Source organism: Thalassophryne amazonica, chromosome 16, assembly GCF_902500255.1.
Source record: "Thalassophryne amazonica chromosome 16, fThaAma1.1, whole genome shotgun sequence".
Lineage (NCBI taxonomy): Eukaryota > Metazoa > Chordata > Actinopteri > Batrachoidiformes > Batrachoididae > Thalassophryne > Thalassophryne amazonica.
The window spans coordinates 37,696,602-37,715,743 of NC_047118.1; the positions used below are offsets into that span (position 1 = coordinate 37,696,602).

The window sequence follows — 19,142 nt, forward strand, 5'->3', positions numbered from 1 at the left end:
AAAAAAAACAAAACAAAAAACATCTCTGTGAAATTCATCTTTAACATTTTGAGGTACAGTATCTTGACCATAGCCAGACAAATGCTTCCTGAAAACTTTGTATCTGATTATTGACAGAATACGAGTACATAGTTCACCAAAATATTAACTACGCTACACATTATTGTTTTTATGAGACAGGTACTGACGTGTGCATATGGAAAGCTCATCACAGTTTTGCTTTGCAGCAGCATTTATTGGTATTTTAATTGCTTCTGATGTATTAACAAGCAAAACTTAAAATGTGCCACCAGAAATACAACATCAGCACCAGATGGATGACGAGCACTGACTGCTGATGTTCTGCTGACTGCAGCACATGGCCATATACTTTTTATCTTGTTAAAACTTTTTATGAGCGGTCAGCTGCTCTTCCACACTGCCTCTTTTAGGAAGCTATTTAATTGATTTTTGGCTAAAAACAAAACTAGATTACCTGCACCCCTCTTTAATAATTACGCAAATGGAATTTATTGTGCCAAAGATCAATGCCATTTATAAGTGATTATCTTGTATTTTAGCTCAGGTTATGATTCTTTTTAGCTATACACTGATGTATTTACAGGTTTTCACTTGGGTACTTTTTTTAATGCCATTGCCAGGAATTTAAGTTTCTCAAGTGCATAGATGTGTTTAATTTGTTGCATCACAAATTGAACTAGGGCTGCAGCTAACACTTAGCTTTATAATCAATGTTTATGTATTTATGTATTTATTATTTGATTAAATTAATATAACAGGTGGTGGCTAAGTGGTTAAGTGCGCTTGTTTCCAGTGCTGAAGGTTTCTGGGTTCAAACACCTGACCCCTTCCCATTCTCCAGTATGGAGTTGCATCAGGAATAACATCCTGCGTAAAACCTATGCCAAAGCAGTATGTGGATTCATCTGGGATCTGCTGTGGTGACCTAGAGTGAAAACAAGGGAGATCTCAAAGAGACTTGCTTAATTTTATATGATTAATATTACAACCCGGCAATCCTGAACAGGACTAAGCAGGTCCCCAGTGAATGAATGAATCTAACAGTTTTGTTTTGTTAAGTCTGTTAATTATTTTCTGGGGATCAGCACCTCCAAATCTGAGACCATGGTCTTCTTTTGGAAAAGGGTGGATTGTCCCCTCTGGGTCAGGGGAGAGTTACCATCCCAAGTGGAGAAGTTCAAGTAAATTCGGGTCTTGTTCATGAGTTGGGGGGAAGGATTGAGCATGGACTGACTTGTTAATGCTTTATATGCTCTGCTAATTGCAGGGAATGTGCCTTAAATAGCACCAATATTTCTATGAATACCCATTAATACATAGTTTTATCACTTTATTTACTTATTGTTGTTGTTATTATTATTATTATGGATGTCTGATTAAAGGTTAGCATCCTTTCATCATTTCTCACAAAAACTGAACACTTGAGTCTACTGTATCTATTGTAAAGCAAAGTTTGAATGCATAAATGTACTTCTGCAGTTACAGCAAAAGTCTGAACTCTGTGTACAAGCTACCAGCCACTGGTGATCCACTTTTAGTGATTTGCGCAAATTCTCTTAACACAAATGGCTCTAAAGGAGTGTCACTATGTGCGTTTGTCTTCTTAAAGCTCCCTCTTCCTACTGCGCCCGCTCCTCCCACCTACTTTTGGAGTCACGTGATGTGCCTAGTGGAACATAATAAATTCTGGCGCCCACCTTTTTCTATACTTATTGATGCCCACACATGCACAGCTGTGCCCATGCAGCCTATGAGCATGGTGGGTAAATGGTGATAAAACATTTCCCAGTGTAACATTTAAAAACAGCCTTTTAGAAACCTGCTCTGTTGGGCTTTATGTGCTTAGCTCATAAAATCTATTTCCACATCACTGTGGGCCATGTTGAAATTACTTGCGTCTTTTTTTGAGTGTGTTTGTTTTATATGTGTGAATATTGTGTCGTTTAGTCGTTTATGGGGCTTTTGCTCAACGCGGTTGTTTATCAGTGAATTTATTCCACCAGTTCTGCAGCAAACAAGGCATGAGCTCATTATGTTCCAGAAAAAAAATGAGCTCTGTGCATCCATACTGATGCATTTTTCTGTACTTTTACTTCCTCATTATTCTCTGTTTTATGGATTGATCTTTCTAGACTTTTATTTCAGCATATATTCAACATTGTGGGCAGAGGTCAAATACACCATTTGGCTCTGGTTCTCAAACCCTGAAGCTCTAAATTGTGCCTTCAGATTACCATACATCAAAATAAGTTCCCTCAGTTCCCACCACATGAGGCCTTGATCACAGAAGAGAGTCCCTTTTATCTGCAGCGCTCACACTTTTGGCCATGTTTCTGGTCCGCTGGTGAGCCTAGCCTATACTTAGTGTGCCCGGTTTTACCAAAGCGAGGAATATTTCATGCAGTTCTTTAGCCTCAGCCGACGTTTATAGACAGAGGGGGACACTTTAATATGTTTGTCTATGTGTGGCGGCCATGCCGTCACCACTCCTCCCCTCCTTAACTCTCTCCATCCAGCTCTCACTGGCTGTTTGCCTTGCGCTCGCCACCTTGCCTCAACTGTGCACGTGCACAGGAGAGCTTAAGAGCTTCTTTATGAAAGACCGTAAAGGAAGCAACATAAACCAGATGTGCAAAATGGCACTACATCAAAAGGTTCACAACTGTGTTTTGACATTTTCTTTTGCAGCTATATGTAGCCGATTCTTTCTTTGCACCTGAAAAATGCTCCGTGGCCTGAGGAGTGCAGTGAGTAGGCTGGTTGGTGTGTTCCTACACTTCTGGATAGCTGCAGAGTTTGCTGTCTGTACACCGGATGAGCTCTGAGATCATTGTGGCTTTGGAGTTGAGAGATACTTTGATATTTATAAGGTTTCCCAAAAAGGACAGGGATAATTTCACAGCCAGCTGACAGGAAGCATGTGATGCAGCGCTGAGCCTCAGTGGTTTGGTCTGTATTATGTGAGTGAACGTAGCAGGATGTCTTTTCCAGACCCTCAGTAGCGACCGTAGTTGGTCTGATATTGCGTTCCCCAGTTCTCCTCTCCCCCGACACCCTGAGCCTCCCGACCCCCTTCTCTATCCCGTCACCCCTCTTCACTCTGAACCCCTGCTGCTTCAAAACATGGCCTCTCCCTCGACCCTGACCTCAGTCTCCTGGGTCTGACCAACATGGTACAGCCCACTGTCTGTACACAAACATATGTAGCTAGAGTAACGGATGTATGCTAAACCAAACAGCAGCTAGGGAATGAATCAATTGATCAGTCTTGACTTCAGCCAGTCTTCATTTAATTCTTATAATCAGACAAAAAAAAAAAAATTAAAGTCTAAGTTTATTTTTTCTTTTGTCTTTTCTAAATAGTCAAGGTAAGACAAGCAGCCATGTTTGATTAAAACCTCGTCTCTGTTCTGCCATTTTGTTGATCCCCTTTTTTTACCAGGACTCTCATCGCCTGGTTCTCTTAAGAAGCCGGGGAAATTCGATTTCAGCGCCCTGTCCTCCCAGACGAGGTCCCCCCGCATGGCGTTCACCCACCACCCACTGCCAATGCTGGCAGGAGTGAGACCAGGTGAGACCAACCCAGCTCCCGATCCCCTCGACCTATGCCCCCCACCATCCCCTTCTACCCACCCCACTTCTCCAGGCCCCACCCCTTCCCTGGCGTAGCGGTGGGAGCATTGTCTGTGGGCGATGAGAGTGGCTGGGAATGACGCTGGCTGTAACTCTGCAGACCTGTGCTCACCTTTACCTCCTCCTTTGATCTTGTAGAATTCAGGGCAACTTGGTGACGGGGCTCTCAGGGGAATTTCTGTGGTGGACTTTTCTGGGTCTCTCTGGTGGTGGGCTGCATAATGCCATGGTCATTCTTTTCCATCTTGATCTGTAGATGTTTTTGTTTTTTTTTATGGAAGAACAAGTCAAGCGGCTGCACTTTGTCGTAGACCTCTATTCACACCTGTCAGATGACTGCATCGCTTAGCTTTTCTCAGTGTAACAGCAGGCGACAGCTTTTTGTTTTATACTAAATAAATGACACTTGTGACTACACACTTGCAGTGACTGAAATAATGCGGGATCAATTTGTTTGAAGACATTGATTTCAAAAATGAATCTGCAAAAAAATAAGTTAGTGCTCAAACAATTATTGGAATAATCAATTAGGTGATCAGAGAAGTGCCAAATATTTTGATGATTCATTATTGTGGAAATTATTCCTCTAGAGAAAATATTAAATTTTGTCAGATGAGGACGTTCAAAGATGCACATTTGTCTCTTTTCTCTATATCATTGTAAACTGATTGTTTGGGTTGTGAAATATTAAATAATGAAATCAATTATTTTTTATTTTTTATAGTTGACACAGATAGAGATGTTACAGTGAGGTTGTACATTTGCATGCAGTGCAGGTTCCACAAAAGTGAAGACTATAACTTTAACAAAGTCTTAAAACTACTCCACTGAAAGCTGTGTATCATGCTTTCCTGTTTTTATCTTATTTAATTTGTGATTACTACATTTCTAGGTGCACTATGTGTAATTCTTTAAAGGAAGGTTTGATAAACTAAATAGCATGTTGGAAACTCATTTTTAAAATTTGTTGTAATGTGAATATTGGGCTAAAATGTTGCCTCTCCATTCTACTTCTTCCAAACGACTGTAGCTGTTCTTTGTGTTTGAACCCTGTGCTGATGTGTGTGGATGAGCATACGTGTGGCTGTACTCAACCTGGCAGGGCAGAAAATTAGGAAGTGAGTGTGACTTGCCGCTGTGTGAATCAGCAGCAACAAGCAGCTCATGTTAACATCAATTATCAAAAACAGCCACAGGAACTTTGACAATGAATCATCACTCTTAAATTTATCAATACAGCACAAATGGATAAAGAGAGACACCCTCTTCTTTTCAGTAAGTGCATCTTGGTGAGTTCACTTGCTGAATAAGCTCACTGGAGATAATTACCCATGTGCTTTAGTTCTGCAGCCAGATGACATCAAAGGATTTTTAGGCCGTCGAGCAGATGTGAATCAATGAGGTTGACCGCCGCGTCATTAAACAGTCCTCCGTGGTTGTTGAGAGACCCTCTATCCCTCTTGAGCTGTAGCTTCAGTCGATCCTGTGTCCACTCATACGTTCACACACATGTATGATATCTCGTTGTTTTTGTTGCCTGCAGTTGTAACTTGTTTCTTTTTGCAGAATTTCTTATCATTGTACACACTATTGCTGCTGCTGGCATCAAAGTGCTCACCACATCATCAGCTTTGTTTTGCTGTGTGGATGTCTCGATCCAGTGAGATTTAAAAGTTGGAGATGTGGCACAGGGGAGCGTGCAATGGTTAGCCACCTGCACTGCTGGTGCAAGGTGGTGGTTATGGAGTTCGTACCATCAGTCCGTGGCACCCATTTTGTCCCTTTTCTGTTGAGCACCACACGAGTTAGAACACCTTTTAAATACTTTCCTTGTAGAAGTAACTGGTGATAGTCCTTTTCACATGAAGACATGAGTTTACAGTACTGGAATTTTTTTGTGTGAACTGGCAGACTTCTGCACAGCTTGCTTGTACATACCTTAACGAATTTAAAACTACATGAAGCTTTCATTCATGAAGTTTTATATCCATATTTTACCTTTGAATTAACTGGTTTTAAAATGAAAGCAGTCCAGGTTAAACTCTTGCTCAAATAAGGTCATTATTAAATGGGTCATACAGTGCCAAACCGGTAATACCATGATATAAGTCAGTCAATATTCAAAAAGTGGGGGAAAATGTCATAATTTTAGGTCATATCACTCACCCGCTTCACCACCACCTTATACCACTTCACACCTGCCCTCACATAGCCCCAGTGTGTTTGGCCTTCGCTCAGTCTCTAATGGGATTAGTAGGAGACTATAGGGGCAAGAACACAGCTCCACTGGGGAGCAGACAGCCTGGCACTGGAGAAAGGTGTTACTGGGCTCAGAGGCATAGGGTGCTGTGTATATACACACACACACACACACACACACAATGTCTAAGATGCGGGCATGTTGGCAGGGGTACGTGGGCAGCTGGGGGTCCTGGATGAAATGGGGCAGGCGGCACACTGGCACAGTTTGAAAAACAGGCTTCACCATTCTAAGAGAAATCAAGGAGGTTTAGTGATGGATATAGGTTCGACAGTGAGGTCTTTGTGTTTAATGGTGCTCAACCAACTGCCACCCCCCCCCCCCCCAATACACACACACACACCGTTCCATATTCAGTCTGTAGATGGTGCGCTCTCTCTCTCTCTCTCTCTCTCTCTCTCTCTCTCTCTCTCTCTCTCTCAAAAAAATGGTCAATACCAAAATGATCACATATATGAATCGCCACACACATCATATATGTACACATTCAAACTTATTCACACGTGATCTGACAATAACAAAGGTGAGCCAGACGTTTTCAACAGTGAAACAAATCATCCAAAAAAGACAAAGGGGGGAAAAACACCCTGCTGTCTGAATGCCAAATTATATCAAAGCCAATGAATCACACTCTCAAAACAGCACGCAGGCGTATCGACATTAATATCCCCTTATTTAAGACATCAGCCAAGGAGCGCTCTCGTTTTTTTGTCTTTAGAAACATGTTGGATCTTACGTAGAAGTGCATGTGTGCATTTGCATTAGATAGTCTGTGAGTGCGTATATTTAAGTCTCCATCATAGAGCTCTATAGGTTTACTGTAGTGATGGTTACACTTTAGGAAACGTCACGGAAACGACTCGGCGAATTTGCGCGTACGTCTTTCATTAAAAAAATGTCCTTAAACAGTGGAATGTCCGCATAAATTCCTCATGCCGGCCTCTTCTGAATCTTCTCTGTTCTCTCACGATGTCCTGGGTGAATTAAGCCTTAAATTAGGATGTTTTCAGCTCGAAACAGACCGACGACAGCGCCTGGAAGCGCTGCAGGACGTCCCGCTCCGTGGGAAGTCCTTACACCAACAGAAACACCCCATAATCTCTCATCAGCCGTTAAACTTTTCACAGAAAACCAGCTTAATTTCTCGAATAGTGTCCACTCGGATATTCCTCACAGGTCCAGAAAAAATTTTGATAAAGCAATGCGCGCCGTCTCGAGCAGCGTGTGAAACAAAGGAATTCAGCCGAGAGGGCGGGACCACATCTCACTCAAGGCCTGCCCACAGGGAAATGACGTCACCGACACGCGTGAAAAAACTCACGCATGCGCACGAGGGTTCAAGCATGATTGGTGTAATCGCATGTCATTCAAATCCATATAGTTAAAAAAATAAATAAAAGGGTCGGTTTATTATCTAAGAGACCTCGTACATACTTGAAATCAGGTTTTGTTGGGAAAACACTTTGCAGATGTGGTATGACGTCACTGGATTCGTCTCTTCCCATCTGTAAAGTGATTGTATTCTCCATCCGTCTCTGTAACCTGATTATTCTCTTCTCTTCTCAGGGAGTCCCCGTGCCTCAGCCTCAGCTCTGCACTTCCCGTCTCCCTCCATCATCCAGCAGTCCAGCCCGTACTTCACTCACCCAACCATTCGTTACCACCACCACCCTGGACAGGATCCCCTGAAGGAATTTGTGCAGTTTGTCTGCACTGATGGCCCGGGGCAGGCCAGCGGACAGGTGCGACTTGCTGCACTCGACTCACAGCTTCAGTCCAGGAGGATGTGAAAATAGTTCTGTGCAACAGTATGCTGCATTTTAAATTGTTACCGCATTAAAAGATAATGGCAGCCTAATGATGGGTAAAATTGCAGGAATAAGTTTGTGTGCATATTTTAGAAAATTCAGCAAATTTGAAGTGAAGCACATATATGCATGCATGGCTGTAACTGAATGGATGCATCCACTTTTGTCACAACACCCACCTCAGCGTATTTGTAGTACTTCTACATAAACAACCCTGACACACGTGGACACAGTAGACATGTTTTTAACTTGCACTACAAATCTTTGTATTGTCTTGTTGATGTCGATTTGTTGTATCCAGCCACATCATTCCTTCCTATGTGTTTTTTATCTGCTCCACCCAACCCCTCAGAAGCTCCGCTCATCAGTACGTTGAATCAATCTCAGCATACGCCAGTTGAGCATACGTGTTCTGTGTTTTGTCATTGTGTTATCATCTTTCGCTGTTATGGTTTTAGTTGCCGTTTGGCTGTTTGAATCTGGCATTGTTGGTGTTTAGAAGATGACTCGCCCATGGTTATAAATTTCTTTTTTTTTTTTTTTTTTTTTTTTTTTTTTTTTTTTTGTCATTTTTTGGACAAACCCAACCAAGTGTTTGCTCACGTCCCTCCTCACTTCCTCCCCCCACCACAGAACATACTTGTGGAACCTGTCACTCCAAGCTCCAGCTGCACTCCTATCAAATCCCGTGGTGATTATTATTATTTGAACAACATACATCATTCTTTTGGTTGTTTTTTTGTTTTTTTGTTTTTTTTCTCTCACCACCTCTCCTCCTTCCACCATTTCCTCTTCCTCCCTCATGGATATTTTTTTGGACCCAGCCTCCCGAGCTGTGTCCCTTTTCATTCCGTGTCTGCGGATTGTCGCATGTCGCCCTCCTGACCCTGTTTGTGTTGTCTGCAGCCAAACGGGAGCGGCCAGAGCAAAATGCCAGGCTCCTTCTTGCTGCCTCCACCTCCCCCAGTGGCCCGCCCAGTGCCCCTCCCTATGTCCGACTCTAAACCCAACAGCACGCCCCCTGATGGCGGACTCTCCTCGCCCGCATCTCCGTGTAAGTGACCCCGCAGAGACCGTTAGAAGCAAGCAAACAAACCAAAAAAGATAAAAAATAAATCTGAAAATCCCAGTCCTCTCCACTGAGAAGACTCCCGCCATTGTTGTTCCTCCAACTGTGTGCCATCATTGTTCCTGTGTGTCCGACATCTCACCTCCCTTAACCCTGGGAAACCTGCAGGAGCCAGCACAGAATTTACTGTGGAGTTCGTTAAATTAGGCAAAGACCAAGGGATTTGGTGCTTAGTAATGGACTTCTGTGGAGTTCCTCTCGGTTCTGTGTAAGGACCACTTACTCAGTCCGTGATGGTCAATAGTGCTACATCTTTTTTGCCGCTCCAGTGTTTCAGCATCCTCTTTTGTGGACACTGCATCACTTTCTAAGTCCTTTTATCTTCCCTGACTGGACTCCTTTGCAAACCTGGTGGAAAAGCATCAAATCTTGAAGAATTTGATTGAATTTGATCCTAGTTTAGGGCAGCTCCTTGGAAATGGACTCAAAATCTAACATTAATGATCCACTGAACTACTTCATTACAAATTACATTCTGAATTAATTCTTACTTGTTGATGAGCTCATTTTGGTGGGCGGGGTTTTTCTTTCAGTTACAAGTAATACTAATGGGCTTTTTTGGAGAGGGGGGGTGTTGAGCAGAACAAGTTGTCTTTTCAGTCTGAGGGTTTGGGTTTCTGTCCAGTTGTGGGGTTTGTCCACCTCACCTGTAGTAGGAGGGGCACTGGATGGAGCACTTTTTTTTGTTTTCAAGTCTCCGTCAAATTTAGTGTCTTATTTTTAACCCTGAATCAATGTCTCAGAGTCTTTTATGTGTTCTGTATGTTATTCTAATTCTTAGAAAACACAGATACTGTACGTGTACTTCATTATTTTACACATAAACTTTGAATCTTCCTCTTATTCCTTCTCATCCGTACAAGTTTGCACATTCTTGGTGAGATTGTCATCAGTGTTTTTAGGAAAAGCCTGAAAATTGGAGTCCATAGGGTACTTCAAACTGCCCTAAATTTGTCAGAGACTTTGATGCCAGTGGGTTTTAAAAGTCCCAGACTGATCCTCACTGTCAGGACTCAATCACTTCCAACTGAGGTTATCAACAGAACTTAATCCTCAGTGCTCAGGCAGATCTAAGATTACATTCCACATCTCTGTGGGGTTTTAATGACCTCGGTGGTGTTTTTTTCTTGCACATAATGCATATATTTGAATAATTTTGCTATCCCAAAGGTTTCCTGTGTAACTTTTCATGGTTGAGATTTAGCAGGGAGTGACACCCTGCATTAGAATACTCTGTATGTACCAGCGTTGATAAGGAAAGTACTACCCAACCCTTACTGTACTTACTAGGCATGCAGCGCATCCAGAAAGTATTCACAGCGCTTCACTTTTTACAAATTTTGTGATGTTAAATGAATTCTTTCCCTAAAAATTCTACTCACAGCACCCCATAATGACAACATGAAAAAGCTTCTTTTTTATTTTTGCATATTTATTAAAAAATAAACTAAGCATTCACATGTACGTAAGTATTCACACCCATTTATCTTGGGGAGGGGGGATGCTGCATATAACTCTAACCCCCAAACTTCATCCACATCTGGGTTCTGTGGAAATTACACACTGCTTTCTGACATCACATTTACAGTACATTCGGAAAGTATTTACAGTGCTTCAGTTTTTCCACATTTTATTGTTACAGCCTTATTCCAAAATTGAGTAAGTGGACTGCATTTATATGGCGATTTTCCATCTGCATCAGATGTTCAAAGCGCTTTACAAATGATGCCTCACATTCACCCCGATGTGAGGGTGCTGCCATACAAGGTACTCACTACAAGGTACTCACTACACATCAGGAGCAACTAGGGGATTAAGGACCTTAACCAAGGGTCCTTAGTGATTTTCCGGTCAGGCTGGGATTTGAACCAAGGATCCTCTGGTCTCAAGCCCAACACTTAACCACTAGACCATCACCTCCCCTGAGTAAATTCATTTTTCTCTCTCAAAATTCTACTCACGACATCCCATAATGACAACATGAAAAAACATTATTTTTGAAAATTTTGCAAATTTATTAAAAAAAAACAAAAAAAAAAACTAAGAAATCACAAGTACATAAGTATTCACACCCTTTGCTCAGTGCATTGTTATTGCAACTTTGGCAGCAATTACAGCCTCAAGTCTTCTTGAATATGATGGCACAAGTTTGGTGCACACATCTTTGGGCAGTTTTGCCCATTCTTTTTTGCAGCATCTCTCAAGCTCCATCAGGTTGGATAGGGAGTGTCGGTGCACAGCCATTTTCAGATCTTTCCAGAGATGTTCAATCAGATTCAGGTCTGGGCTCTGGCTGGGCCACTGAAGGACATTCAGAGTTGTCCTTGAAGCCACTCCTTTGATATCTTGGCTGTGTGCTTAGGGTCATTGTCCTGCTGAAAGATGACCTCAGACCCCCAGTCTGAGGTCAAGAGTGCTCTGGAGCAGGTTTTCATCCAGGATGTCTCGGTACATTGTTGCATTCATCTTTCCCTCAAATTCCTGACTAGTCTCCCAGTTCCTGCCACTGAAAAACATCCTCACAGCATGATGCTGCCACCACCATGCTTCACTGTAGGGATGGTATTCTCTAGGTGATGAGCGGTGCCCGGTTTCCTCCAAACATGATGCCTGGCATTCTCAAGAGTTCAGAGAAATTTGGTTTCTCATGGTCTGAGAGTCCTTCAGGTGCCAATTTCGTCCTACAGGTGCCTTTTTGTCTCATCAGACCAGAGGATTTTGTTTCTTGTGGTCAGAGTCCTTCATGTGCCTTTTGGCAAACTTCAGGTGGGCGGCCATATGCCTTTTACTAAGGAGTGGTTTCTGTTTGGCCACTCTACCATACAGGCCTGATTGGTTGATTGCTGCAGAGATGGCTGTCTTTCTGGAAAGTTCTCCTCTTTCCACAGAGGAATGCTGGAGCTCTGACAGAGTGACCATATTGGTCACCTCCCTGACTAAGGTCCTTCTCCTCCAGTCACTCAGTTTAGATGGGTGGCCAGCTCTAGGAAGAGTCCTGGCCGAACCTCTCCCATGTTCAGATGATGGAGGCCACTGTGCTGATTGGAACCTTCAAAGCAGCAGAAATGTTTCTGTACCCTTACCCAGATTTGTGCCTCGAGGCAATCCTATCTCTGAGGTCTACAGACAATTCCTATGGCTTCATGCTTGGTTTGTGCTCTGACATCCACTGTCAGATGTGGGACATTATATATAGATAGGTGTGTGCCTTTCTAAATCATGTCCAGTCAACTGAATTTACCCCAGGTGGACTACCATGAAGCTGTAGAAACATCTCAAGGATGATCAGTGGAAACAGGATGCATCTGAGCTCAGTTTTGAGCTTTGTGGCAAAGGCTGTGAAAACTTATATACACGTGATTTCTTAGTTTTTAATTTTAATACATTTCCAAAAATAAAAAAAACACATTTTTTCGCATTGTTATTATGGGGTATTGTGTGTTGAATTTTGATGGGGTGAAAAAAAATTAATCCATTTTGGAACAAGACTGTCACATACAAAACTGTGGAAAGGTGCAGCACTGTGAATACTTTCTGGATGTACTATAAATGAGTGAGAAGCAGGAACACAGTTTGGATGTACTACATCGCAGTTATCTTCCCTGTCCTGTGTCCCGAATGTTTACAGGTGATACATGTGCATACCCATGTCTGCTGCAAAAATTTTTATTTTGCAACAGCAGGCCTTTTTAAACAGTTCCTGGTGAATATTTGTTCCATGTACAATGCCACACAGCTCCTTGGATGCTGCCACCATTTTTATGTATGTCCCCCATCTTCTTTGAATTTTCCCAAGTAATTGTTCTTCTTTGGTTGCCATGCTTCAGCTGCCTCATGGTATAGTGTAGTGCAGTCCATTAGCAAAATAGGGACGTCGTAAATGATCCAGGTGCTGTTTGACTACTACTAAATGTGTCCTGAGTATTTGGATACCCTGCGGATTGTGATGAACTGCTTTTTGCCTAATGTATAGTAAGCTGCTTTGATTGATTGGATGTAGCCACAGTCCCGTCTGTAACGTCTGTCTGTTGTCTTCTTCTGTTCTCATAGCATACTCCACGCCAGGCGCCACAGCTGCCAACAGGTTTGTCGGCATCGGATCACGGGACAACAACTTTCTGAATATCCCGCAGCAGACACAGGTAAGACTGTTTTCTGTTCCGCTGTGAGACTGTGAAAGTGAGCTGGTGTGTGTCGAGGAAACTTGTCTGTTTTTGATAGTGATTACTGGTCGAAATCTATTAGCAAGTTTGGACGTATGCCAAAACATTCCGTGTTCTCCGACTCCCTGATACCTGCCGCTGGGCTTCCTCTGGCTCTTTCACCGTTCCACAGTGCTCTTTGAATGTGTGCGTTTGTGTGTCCTTGTTAAACTCACTGTGCGTGGTTTACCATATGTGCTGGTGTGGCCCATATGGAGTCTACCGTTGCAGACAGCAGACCCTTTCCCTCGCTGCCGTTTCCCTCGCTCTTCCTACAGCTCTTATTCCATTTTGTTTTACTAATTCCTTCTGTTTTCTGTATATCTTCTGTTAATTTTCTACTGCTGCCTCACACTTTATTTCTCTCACCCTTTCGTTCATTCTTTTTGCCATTTTGTGCCTTATTTGTATGCCTCCTCGATTACCACCAGCACTTTTCTTATTAGTGTCCAACCACACCCTCCCGGAGCCAGCTCAGCTCTGCTTCTCCACACATGGAAACCATCTGAAACTCCTCTGCTAATCCCTCCCTTGTTTGCCCTCAGCGCTCAAACTTTCCTCCCTTTTCCTGTTTCTGCCCCTCCACGCGTTCTGCCTCACTCCTTATCCTCCCTCCTCTCTCTCTCTCTCTCCCCAGCCGTTGTCTACCACTTTACACTCATTTTTAATATTTCGTTCCCAATTCCTTCTTTCCTACTAACATCCTCCAATTTGCTTAACGTGATGCGTTTCCCCCCCCCCCCCCCCCCACCAGTTTCTCCTTAAATCAGGTGCAGTGTTGCTTAGATGCTTGGCTTCCCCCACTCACAATGACACCTTAAGGCCCACTTTGATCCACTATAAAATTACAAATTACTGGACAAAGTCCTTGTTGGAGAACCTCTTTGGTTCAGTGGACTCTGTGTGCCCTCTGGTGGCAAATGGGAGATGTAGCAACCAGTGTACAAGGGAGGTAAAGATTGTGACGGGGCAGAGAAAGACGGGAAGACAGAGACAGTTTCAGCCCTGAGACAAGTCACGTCCCAGTCGTCTGGTTACCCCAGGCAACCAGACATGATGTCATAGCCAGTTGATCTTGAACTTGAGAAGGGGTTGCTTTGGGGTGGAGTGGGGTGGGGGGCAGGAAAGAAAAGAGGGTGGTCAATGTCTGCTGCCAAGGATTTAGTGGGAGTTCACAGGAGATAGATGGATTGTGTGTGTTTATAAGAGAACGAGAGAGTAACTATGAAGGGACAAGTTACAATGCCCAGTGCCTGCTGGGATGGTGCCCAGGGGAGCAAGGGTGGCTGAGAAGGGCAGGACGCAGAAGGAGGGTATTCATACAACCTGTTAGAGTCAAACCCAACAAAAGGCTGCCTCCCTAAAGGCTCAGAGCAGTTTCCAAGGCTTGACTTCCAGAATGTTGGCACGTTCATCCACTGCACCAGATCCTGCAGGCCAAGCGGGGCAGCCAACGACAACGCTGGTGACCCATTTCTGCTCCCTGCTCATGCTGAGCGGGACAAACCAAATGCGGAGACGGAGCAAGTGACACGGAGCGCCAGACTGCTATCCCCCTGCTGCTGCTGCTTGGCCATTTGTATCTGTTGACCACTTGGCCAAATTCAGGACAGAATGTACTTCACGGCAGAAGCGGACAGAATTGATGGTAATGGTCGGGCTGGTAGCCCAGATGACTGTTGGTCTGCACAACAGTGGCAGACTGCTGACACACTGAAGAAAACATCTTCCAGCCAAAAGTCAACACTGGGTAATTTGGTGCATCAGTTGTGAAACAAGCCACATTATGAGATTTGGCAAAAAAAAAAACAGCCCTCAAATTATTGTGGAGATATTGCATTATATTTTAAGGAATATCTGCATTTTTGTTATTCACTCTGCACACTTGAACATATCTTACTGTTATTACATTCATGTAATTTCACCCTTCGACAACTCTTTCTCTTCTGTTTCAGTCTTGGTTCCTCTGACAAGATGTGTGCGCAAACTAGCAACTAGAATTCTTTCTGTGCGATCGGGACCCTAAACAACCCACAGGATAATTGTTCACCAACCGACCCACCGATCGCCTGTTTCCAGTATGTCTCATCTAAACATTCAACCAGCGCAAGCAGGAAAATTCAGCAGCCTGACGCTTTTAGAGGAACTCTGGACTCATTTATCCAGTCGGAGGGAAGCAAACCATTTTTATGGAAAGAGGGACAGATTGAAAAATAACAGACAGATTGGATGGACAAGAGGATGGCAGGATCGAGAAGTTTATGAGGACAAACAACAGACGTCTCTCCTGAAGCCACCACAACTTAGCAACAACACAAGAGGAACCTGAGGATGGAAAAAAGAAAAAACTGCTATTTTGCAGGGATGGATTGTATAATAATTGACTGTGAAAATCAACGGTGTTTCTACGTTTGCGCGCGCACACACACACGCACACACAACACAAATATAAAACATTTAAAATGCAAAAGCCCACAATGACCCCAATGAAAGCTGTAGTCCACACCACCGTGACGTCACACAGACAATATGGCGATCACGTCAAAGCAAACTGATCAATCGTTTCCTCTGAGTGATTGTTGAATCTGTAAAGCTCCTTTCTCCTGATTACAGAGAGAGAGAGAATGTCATGCCAAAAGATTGAGGATTGCACTAATCTTACAGTACGTGTTATTTACTCAAGGCATCAGGAGGTAAACCAGGCGCATGCCTGTTAGGCATTTAAACGACGACGCGTCCATGCATCCTCAATCCGTCATTTGGTTCCCGCACATCTCCCCGCACACAGAGTGACATCAGCTCGTTACGAACGTGATAAATCCTGGTGGTGTGCTGTCAGCATTTAGCATTTGCCATAACAGCACCAAACGCTCTCTCTCTGTCGCGTACTTCTCATGCTGAAAATGTCATTTGGTCCGTTGATCGTGATTTTATTTTTTTGCCCCCCCCCCCCCCCGACAGAATCGGCTCTCGTTCCCCTTCTTTGCCCTCTTGTAATGTAGAAGAATGATTTTGTTTTCTCTTGTGCGTTCTCTTATTTGAATTTATTCTTTTGGCTTTGTACTATTTTATAATTGTTTTGTATTTGAAATGTCAGCACCTTATCAAGAATCGCAGTGGGACGTGGAAGCAGTACAGACAGGGTGGTTGGCTGACCTGGATTTACAAAAAACAACTAGGAAAAAACAAACATAAACCCTCTCAGTGCCAGAAAAATAAGCAGGGTTTGACAATCAGAGCATTAAAAAAATGTATTTTCTACGAGCATAGTACTGGGTGCCATCTGGTGATCCATACATAGAAAAAAATATAACAAAAAAAATTTAATTAAAAAAAAAAGTTTTTTACCCAGGTACAGTGGCTGGTGCTGATAAGTGTGTACTCGTAGTGAAGCGAGGAGGGAAGGTTGCTGCAGATGGGACATTGTGTCTCCCTGACGTTTACCTTGTTGTTTACACTCCCAGACGGCCGCTGCTCCAAGAGCAGAAGGAGCCACACTGCGGAGCAAAATGAATATGTGACATATCCGTCTGTTTAGGAGAGCGATGGCCTCTAAGGCTAACGAGAAAACCATCCTGCCCCTCCCCCTTTTTTGGTGCACAGAAATAGGATATCAGTTGCTGTGGCAACCCCCACTCTTTTTGGGGGGCAGGGGGATGGGACAAAAATAAAGATATTTTGAGTATCTGAATCGACAAGCCCTTGATGATCAAAATTGCACTAAACAATCATGGCAGCCAACCGTGTGAGACTTTTTAGTTTTGTTTGAACTTTTTTTTTTTTTAACAAATTAGATCATAAGCAGCTCACTACCTATAAATATCAGCGGACGTGTTACCGGGACGGGCACGCACGTAGAGCACAAATCACCACTTCATAAACCGCGCACACACACACACCCAAGCGCCCAACGCCAATCAAAGGGAAGTCTTAAATCTAGACAATCTGAGGCCTCTTCTTTTTATATATATATAATATATATAAAATGATTTCATACCGTCCGCAGCGGTATCCCTCACAAATTGAGATTATTAAAATGTCAAGTAAATCCAAGTACCCACCTATCCTCACAAAATAACTGGACTGCCTGGCCATGTTGTTGACTGCAGGGAAACGCCCGGCGACATCTCATCAGCTCTGCACACTCGGTCCGACCATACGACGCCTACAGTCATTTCTTTTCTAATCTATGGAAGTGCCTCTGTATTCCCATTATGCAATTTGTCGAACATGAATTCAGGTTCTTTTTTCTCACATATATAAGCTATAGTGGAAAAAAAATTATGTCAGGAGAGGACGGGAGGAAAAAGCCGACAGCTCACTAGATAATTGCAGCATCTTTATATATAAAACGCATATATATTTATAGATATATATACTCGCTTTTCTTTCTTTTGTTTGTTTAATTTGCAAGATAAGCTCTGTGGCAGTCTAGTTATTTTTTGACGCGCGGCGAACATCACATCTCCAAACCACTGATTTGAGCTGAAGTACCAGCCTGCAAAATGAAACACAAACCCATGGTGAATGCAACGGTATAAACACACACACACACACACACACATACAGACACAACAGTAACAACTACAAAAAAAACAAAAAAAAAAAGATTAGGTTTTGCTTTTTCTTTCTTGTTTTGATGGGAAGTATTGTTAATTGAACTAAATGATGTATGTTGATTGAGCCATGTGCAATGCCTTGGTAGAGGAATTGTTTGTCTGTTAGAGATTGTTTGAGGGTGTTGAAAGAAAATGAGGGAAAACCCTCCAAGTTTGTTTTTGTTTTCAAAGTCCGCGTGCCCCGGGACTCTAAAAAAAAAAAAAAAAAAAAAAAGAAAAAAAAAAAAGAAATCCCAGTCTTTCTATGTTTGGGAAAAATTGTTTTGTTTTGTTCTTTTCCTTTATTGCTTTTTTAATGTTTTTAAGGAACACTTAATTTCTAATTGTTCTCAAAATGTGGGAGGGCTGAAGGAACAATTTTTGCAACACAATATATATATCATTATGAAAACTGGTGCTTTCTACAGAATTAAATTCATTCTGACTCTATTATACATAAATAATAAACAAAATTAAGTGTTATCAAAGCAAATTTTTAGGAAAACATGCATTATTCTATTTCTCTTTTTGTTTTGTATTTACCAACGGGGGAGGGGTTCTTGTGTGAAAAGGTCGTGACAAAAGGCATTTTTCGCCCCCAACCTTTAACACCACAGCGCTAAATCCAGATCTTCTCACCAACACGCGTGCACATGTGGGACATAGATAGATCTTCCCCAGTGTGGGAGGTGCACATGTATGGATTAAAATTTTTAAATAATGGTGAGACAGGGGGGGAAAAATGAACTTTATTACTTTTTGTAAATGTCTCAAAAACAGCGAGAAGGAATTGTTGACCTCTGACCCCCAAGTGGTGTTGTCATCAATTCCAATAAGTGAAACCCCTCCCCCTCCCTCCCGCTGTAAATGATTCTACATATTTGTTTGGTGACGTAGTGTTTCTAGACTCAGAGCATCTTTAAAGGTTGTCCCTAAAAAGTGCCTTTTGTTCACAGATTCCATCTTGTATTCCTGAGCGCCATCTCAAAAGAAAAAAATCCCCTCCTTCATTCTTCTGTATCCACTTCTTTCTCTTCTTCAAGCTTTTTAAAGCAGTATACATAGTACTAAAAGAAATTGGTGTGATTTAGTTCCTCTTTTATTGTTGAATAACTAAGAAAAACTAAAAAAAAAAGTGTCTTGCTTCTCTTCCTCTGTATCTCGTCTTCTGTCTCTCTTGGACACTGGAGTAGTTTGTAGCCGCGTAACCTCCTCCTTCCCTCTTTTCTCTGAATGGTGGGGTTTTTAAACAAAAGAATACGCTTTTTTTGAGCAGAATGCAGTTAGCTCACGTTATTCTTGTCTGTACGCTTCACATTGTATTACCATACCCTTTTTTTCCTTTTCAGCTTCTCCATTCGACAGCTAATGTAAGTGAACAAGTTACACCGCTGGGCTGTGGGCGGAGCTGAGGTCGGGAGGGGGGGTGGGGGCGGTCACTGTGTTGGAGGGACAACATCACTCACAAGGTCTTTGATTTGGACTGGGGGG

The 19,142-nt window shown here is 42.7% G+C and overlaps 1 protein-coding gene across 17 annotated transcripts in view; it reads left to right on the plus strand.

Annotated features, from left to right (window-relative positions):
• nfixb (nuclear factor I/Xb) overlaps positions 1–18,649 on the plus strand; it is a 333,084-nt gene extending 314,435 nt beyond the window's left edge. For 10 of the 17 annotated variants that reach the window (XM_034189498.1, XM_034189500.1, XM_034189503.1 and 7 more), the window contains 5 exons: positions 3,464–3,592; positions 7,481–7,656; positions 8,629–8,776; positions 12,902–12,993; positions 15,009–18,649. In XM_034189498.1, the coding sequence (XP_034045389.1) occupies positions 3,464–3,592; positions 7,481–7,656; positions 8,629–8,776; positions 12,902–12,993; positions 15,009–15,023 (560 nt within the window). In that variant the 3' untranslated portion in view covers positions 15,024–18,649. The remainder of the gene's footprint in view (positions 1–3,463; positions 3,593–7,480; positions 7,657–8,628; positions 8,777–12,901; positions 12,994–15,008) is intronic. The other 7 variants (XM_034189509.1, XM_034189513.1, XM_034189507.1 and 4 more) reach the window with 3 other exon arrangements.
• The last annotated feature ends 493 nt before the right edge of the window (positions 18,650–19,142 follow it).